At 44.2% G+C, this 7,328-nt stretch overlaps 1 protein-coding gene across 1 annotated transcript in view; it reads right to left on the reverse strand.

The window, feature by feature from the left end:
- Window positions 1–7,328, reverse strand: part of LOC133577095 (macrophage colony-stimulating factor 1 receptor 1-like) — a 104,196-nt gene that overhangs the window by 62,756 nt on the left and 34,112 nt on the right. Inside the window, exons 7-8 of the mRNA XM_061930655.2 lie at window positions 1,178–1,293; window positions 987–1,098 (exon numbers count right to left, since the gene is read on the reverse strand). Coding sequence (XP_061786639.1) covers window positions 987–1,098; window positions 1,178–1,293 — 228 coding nt within the window. The remainder of the gene's footprint in view (window positions 1–986; window positions 1,099–1,177; window positions 1,294–7,328) is intronic.

Consider the following 7,328-nt stretch of genomic DNA (forward strand, 5'->3'; position numbering starts at 1 on the left):
CCGGCGACGGCCGGGTATGGGCCCGACGCTCCAGCGCCATCCATTTTCAGGGCTAGTTGATTCGGCAGGTGGGTTGTTACACACTCCTTAGCGGGTTCCGACTTCCATGGCCACCGTCCTGCTGTCTATATCAACCAGGGTGAGCCCCACCCCTTTCGTGAGCGCACTGCGCGCGGAGTGACCCCTGTTACGCGCCCCCGGCAACAGGGGTGGCGGGCAGGTAAGCTGCGCGGGCGGAGCGCGCGGAGTGACCCCTGTTACGAGCCCCCGGCCACGGGGGTGGCGGGCAGGTAAGCTGCTTACCTGCTGCGCGGACGAGGCGGGGTGTCGGTGCGGTGGGCGCGGTGGTGACCCTGGACGTGCGTCGGGCCCTTCTCTCGGATCGCCTCAGCTACGGCTCCCGGTGGGGCCCTCTCGGGGGAAGGGGCCTCGGTCCCGGACCCCGGCGAGGCGTCCCTTCTCCGCTCCGTAAAAGTGTCCATCTCTTTTTTTTTTCTTCTTCTGTTGTGGCATATGCTGCAGGTGCCTGCTCGTTTTTCGTATGTGGGTAACAACATTTAACTATGTATATATATTTCCCAATTGGTTTAACTGCCACCCGCCTGAATCTATTTAAAATCTAATTTTTTTTTATTTCAACCGCCCGACCCGACCCGCGGATAAAATCAAATTTTTTTTCATTTCAACCGCCCGATCCGTGGATAATCCGCGGACTCCGCGGTTGTGTCCGCAAACCGCGCATCTCTAGTATCCGACGTAATTCAGTTCTTGCTTTCTGTTCCGCACGGCTCTGGGACCTGGGTCGCCGGCATAAGCTACAAAGCTAAAATCCGGAGCCAACAACTCGATAGCCAGCACTACTCTGCAGGTTTTCAGGGAGTGAGGTTCAACAACGTATACACGGCCCAGTCACACTGACATTTTGTGACAACTCTCCTCTAAACTCTCATGAGAACACAACGTTCTTTCACATGGCAGAGACTCACGTGGGGCGTATTCCAAAGCACTGGTACCAGATGATTCTCGGGGCAGGATAGCCGAAGGATGTGCAAGTCAGAGTGGTCACGTTTTCCCACCTCACCATGGCAACGGGTCTCTCTGGCAGGGCGGGGGAGAAGAAAACCGTGAAAATCATCGTCAATTCCGGATTGCGACCAGGAAGGCGAAGGATACTTACGATACATCTGGACTTGGAACGTGACGGAGGCGTTGGTCAGGTTGCTTCTGGCGTAGAAGGTGTACTGGCCTTGCTCCTGAGAGTTCATTCTTTTCAGCTGCAGCGTAGCGTGGTATCTGGTGAGGGAAATAGAAAGAGGAATATCATTGTGACTCGTTTGAAAGTCAGACACCTAACATCAGTTTGAAGCAGAACCAGCTTTATTACAAAAGCCAAAAGCAGTGAAGTTGGCACGTTGTGTAAATGGTAAATAAAAACAGAATACAATGATTTGAAAATCCTTTGAAACTTATATTCAATTGAATAGACTGCAAAGACAAGATACTTAATGTTCCAACTGAGAAACTGTTATTTTTTGCAAATATGCTAATTGGGAACAGGTGGGTGCCATGACTGGGTATAAATAGATAGATAGATAGATAGTGTCGGAGGCAGATATTTACATATATCCGAATTTAAGTTGTACTTCTTCCATTTCTTCTCTTGATGCTCTGTCAGCAAGTATACTGTGTGTGTTGCCCTTGAGTTCTTTGGAATGTGTTGTGACTAGCATTTTGTTTTGGCTACAGAGATGGGACGAGAGAGAGGGTGGTGGGATCGGGAAGACAGACCATTTTGGGGAGGCGCGATAGAATGTTCTAGGGTTAGACTGGTCTCAATCAAAATGTATATTGGCAAAGCTTTGAGAATATACAACAAAATACCTATTCTGTCTCTGGTGGTTTTTCAACTCAACTTTTAAGTGTCGGAAAGAACTTGGGAGCGAATTGTGACTTGAATTCCCTGGGAGGAACAACTGGTCCAAAACGCAACAAATTGGGGGCTCGTCCGGGCGACACGCTGAGAATTGGACACCTCTTACACTCTTCTGGACAGACTCACTAGTGGCCAAACAAAAACAAGGTAAGCAGAGCCTTTTTCTCAAATCTGCTTTAGGAGTCTGTCTTGAAGTATGTACCGTATTTTCCGCACTATAAGGCGCACCTAAAAACCACACATTTTCTCAAAAGCTGACAGTGCGCCTTATAACCCGGTGCGCTTTATTACGATTCATTTTCATAAAGTTTCGATCTCGCAACTTCGGTAAACAGCCGCCATCTTTTTTCCCGGTAGAACAGGAAGCGCTTCTTCTTCTACGCAAGCAACCGCCAAGGAAAGCACCCGCCCCCATAGAACAGGAAGCGCTTCTTCTTCTACTGTAAGCAACCACCCGCCCCCGGAAGAAGAAGAAAAAACGCGCGGATATCACCGTACGTTTCATTTCCTGTTTACATCTGTAAAGACCACAAAATGGCTCCTACTAAGCGACAAGGATCCGGTTCATAAAAAGACGCAATCTCTCCATCCGCACACGGATTACTACCGTATTTCACAGCAACTGATATTCCTGTGAACCGCACTGTGGAACGGGAGCACGTACGGTGAATATTCGCACCACAGGGAATGAGAAGTCATCCTTCACTGTGGTTCTAGCTTGCCATGCTAACTTCCACCCATGGTGATATTCAAAAGGAAGACCTTGCCAAAAGAGACCTTTCCAGCCGGCGTCATCATAAAAGCTAACTCGAAGGGATGGATGGATGAAGAAAAGATGAGCGAGTGGTTAAGGGAAGTTTACGCGAAGAGGCCGGGTGGCTTTTTTCACACAGCTCCGAAGGCGAACACACCTTCACTAAGACGGGCAGACAGCGCCGGACGACATACGCCAACATTTGCCAGTGGATCGTAAATGCCTGGGCAGATATTTCGGTCACAACTGTGGTCCGAGCTTTCCGGAAGGCAGGATTCACAGAACTACTGGACAACAGTGACACTGACTCCGATGACTTCGACGAGACGGAACCGGCCATTTTGCATCCCACGCTTGCGCAACTTTTCAATTCGGACACCGAAGGCGAAGAATTCGAAGGATTTACGAATGAAGAATAACTTCAGAAGGTGAGCGCTATGTTTATTTTGTGTGTTGTGACATTAACGTTCGAGCAACATTATGTTGCTTTTGCTCTACACCATTTTGAATTTTACTATGTTTGTGATTGCACATTTGCGTACATTTTGGGACAGAGTTGTTAGAACGCTGGTTTTCAATATATTATTAAAGTTTGACTGAACTATCTGACTGTTTTTTTGACATTCCCTTTAGCGCAGCGTAGGCGCGGCTTATAATCCGGGGCGGCTTATTGGTGGACAAAGTTATGAAATATGTAATTCATTGAAGGTGCGGCTAATAATCCGGTGCGCCTTATAGTGCGGAAAATACGGTACTTAAAAAGCTGTAATTAAGTGGTCATCTCGCGCCATTGTGTCTCGACTACCGTGACGGGCAGTTTCATTGACGAATAAACTAATAGTTGGGTGTAGCTCACCCTGGGTCATTGGTCGTTGCCTAAATGAGTAACGGGTTTGAGGCCCTTCGTACTGTACGATAAATTCTGAGTAACGGGTTTGAGGCCCTTCGTACTGTACGATAAATTCTGAGTAACGGGTTTGAAGCCCTTCGTACGGTACGATAAATTCTGAGTAACGGGTTTGAGGCCCTTCGTAAGATAAATTCTGAGACAAAAGACACAATGGCTACGGAGTGTGACAGACAGGAATGTGATGACAATACTCGAAAAGTCGTGAACTCAAACGTTTGGTAAATAAAGAAAAGTAACTGGAAGTTTTATGGTAAAGTGAAACGCAGAGAAAGAGCGTTCGTGCAGTTTTTTCCTTGTGTGTGTGTGTGTGTGTTGCTGGTTGCGTGGGAGTGCGTGCTTGTGAGTGTGTGAGTGCGTGCTTGTGTGTGTGTGCGCGTCCTTGTGTGTGTGTGTGTTGCTATTGGTGACGGTGGAGTCAGCGGGGAGAGACGGAGGGGGGGAACAAGGTGAAATAGATAAGGACATGGCTCGAGCACAGGGTGAGAAACCTAACGGTTTAAAAGAAGGCTTACAGAACTTATGTGCTCGAGAATTTAAGAGTTTGACGGAAGAGAAAAGAAAATTAGAGAAGAATAAGATAAAATGGACCAACTGGTCCAAAACGCAACAATAGATAGATAGATAGATAGATAGATAGATAGATAGATAGATAGATAGATAGTACTTTATTGATTCCTTCAGGAGAGTTCCCTCAGGAAAATTAAAATTAAAATTCCAGCAGCAGTGTACAAAATTGAGATCGAATTTAAAAAGTACAAATTAAATAATGGGGGTATAAATGGAAACAAAATAGAAAAATATTACAATAAAATAAAAATAAAAAGCAACAATGAGAATAAAAATATAACAGTAAAATAAGAATATAACAAGAGAAACTAGGCAGTAGTGACCATGTTATGAAAAACTATTGCACTGTTATTGCATACCTGCCAACTTTTGAAATCAGAAAAACCTAGTAGCCAGGGTCCAGGGGTTGCAGGCCCCGGTAGGTCCAGGACAAAGTCCTGGTGGGGGGGTTCAGGCTTCGCCCCCCCCCCGACGCAAAATGATTATTAGCATTCAGACAGGTTAAAATGTTGCTAAAACCATCACTTTTCTATCGGTCACAGTGACTTTTCAAAACAAAAAATATTACAGCAAAAATCATATGGGTTGATTGACATGTTTATTCTGTAAGCTAACTTCAATAGTTTGAAATTATTTTGACAGTTAATGCCAGTTATCCTGTCAACCTTTCACAAGACTTCAATTTGTTAATTGAAAGTCTAAACAGTATAAACACTTTTTACAGTAAACAAATGGTAAAACAGTACTAAACAATTCCATTAAAAAAAAAATTGGTGTCATTATTAACTTTCTGTCCAAGCTTGTATAATCTACTGCCTTGTTCAATTGCATAACATTTTCTGTGCCTAAAATTCACATGTCTATCACAATGATCATACTGTAAACATGGTAAGCTAACTTCATTAAAATTAATAGTCCCGTCAATAGCATGGAATTACAATTCAAATGTAGTTTTTTTGTAAGCCTTTCAAAAGAATTCAAAATATGAAAAATTAATGAAAATAAATTTAAGCCATCAGACACTTGAAAAGTGGCACATCACATCTCTAATGTAATCATTTTAACTTTTCAACAGAAATAGCACTGCAAAAATATTAAGGACATACTTCTGTATTTTGGTAGTTATGCTGTCAACATTTAACAAGATTTCTTCAACTTGGACTTGAAAGCATAAATAGTATAAACACTTTTAACAGTATAACAGTACTAAACAATTCCAATAGATAACATTGGTGTCATTACCTTTTTGTGGCTAAAATCCAAATGTATCCAAAGAATCTGTTTGGGCGACGAAAAACGTTGAAAGTTTTCCACTTGTATCGCTAGCAACGGCATTAGACTTGTGTTTTTTTGTCCCAACGTGGTCTTTTACATCGCTAATTCCTCCGTGTCCGATCGAAAAATCTTGTCTGAACAAGGTGCAAATCGCGTAGTTTTCACCCTTTTTGGAACGGATAATTATTCCCGGATAGGCTTTTGAATATTCTTCACGGAATGACTGCAGTTTTCTTTTCGGTTTAAGACTCGTTTGCGATTTTTCTCCGGCTGATTCCATGATCGTTCGCTCGTTTGGAAACAATGGCAACAGGTGCCTCGTGCTTGGCAGCGGTGCTATAAATAGCCTCGGGCATGGCATTCGGAATGGCTCGATAGGAAGTTACGGGAAGCAGTGTCGATTGTCATTGTTGTTACGCGATTTCGTGAATAAAACTTAAAAAAAAAAAATTTGTTTTAATTAATGAAAAACCGTATTTTTTATCACTGCAACCGTAACCCGGAATAGGTTGATGAAAACCGTACTAATTACGGGAAAACCGGAGTAGTTGGCAGGTATGCAATAGAATAAAAATAAAAAGCAACAATGAGAATAAAAATATAACAGTAAAATAAGAATATAACAAGAGAAACTAGGCAGTAGTGACCATGTTATGACAAACTATTGCACTGTTATTGTTTTGCATCCCCTGTCATCCTAGTTCCCCCCCCCAGAGAGGAGTTGTACAGTCTAATGGCGTGTGGGACAAAGGAGTTTTTGAGTCTATTAGTCCTGCACTTGGGATGAAGCAGTCTAGCACTGAACAGGCTCCTCTGGCTACTGACAACGCTATGCAGAGGGTGACTGGCATCATCCAGGATGCTCACTAGTTTTTCCACAGTCCTCTTCTCTGCCACCGTCACCAGTGAGTCCACTTTTATTCCCATCAGAGAACCATCCCACCTGATCAGTTTCCCCAGTCTGGAGCTGTCCTTCTTAGATGTACTGCCTCCCCAGCACGCTACCATGTAGTACAGAACCACAGACTGGTAGTACATCCACAATAGTTTTTTTTACAGACGTTGAAGGATCGCAGCCTCCTCAGGAAGTACATCCTGCTCTGTCCTTTCCTGTACAAGTGGTCCGTGTTAACAGTCCAGTCCATCGTATTGTCCACCCACACCCCGAGGTACTTGAATGAGTCCACGGTCTGTACCTCGACTCCCTCGGTCACAATAGGTTGTGACCTTGGACTCGACCTCCCAAAGTCAATGACCAGCTCCTTGGTCTTAAGCATCTTCCATGAAATGCTCAGTCATTCACAAACAAGGATGGGGCGAGGGTCACCACTTTGTCAACAAATGCGTGTGCAAATTATTGAACAGTTTAAGAACAGCATTTGTCATTCAGCTATCGCAGGGGTCGGCAACCCAAAATGTTGAAAGAGCCATATTGGACCAAAAATACAAAAAAAAATCTGTCTGGAGCCGCAAAAAATGAAAAGCCATATTACATACAGATAGTGTTTCATGAGATATAAATTGAATTAAAGCTGCAAGCAGCGTTGGTCGGGCCCGCGTATTTGGCAGGTACTAGTCCTAAGTGTCCCAATACTTTTGTCCAGTTTTAGTCCCAAGTGTCCCAATACTTTTGTCAAGTTGTAGTCCCAAGTGTCCCAATACTTTTGTCCAGTTTTCGGCCTAAGTGTCCCAATACTTTTGTCCAGTTTTCGGCCTAAGTGTCCCAATACTTTTGTCCGGTGGTAGTCATAAGTGTCCCAATACTTTTGTCTAGTGTGCCTACCTTGTCTGCATTGTGTAGGCACGCTGGTGCTTCCTGCTTTTAAGCAGCCATCTTAAAAAAACAGCAGCGCAGCAGCAGCAGCGCAGCGGGTCTTTGAAGGGTCATA

This window comes from Nerophis lumbriciformis, linkage group LG36, assembly GCF_033978685.3.
Source record: "Nerophis lumbriciformis linkage group LG36, RoL_Nlum_v2.1, whole genome shotgun sequence".
In the NCBI taxonomy this organism is placed as follows: Eukaryota; Metazoa; Chordata; class Actinopteri; order Syngnathiformes; family Syngnathidae; genus Nerophis; species Nerophis lumbriciformis.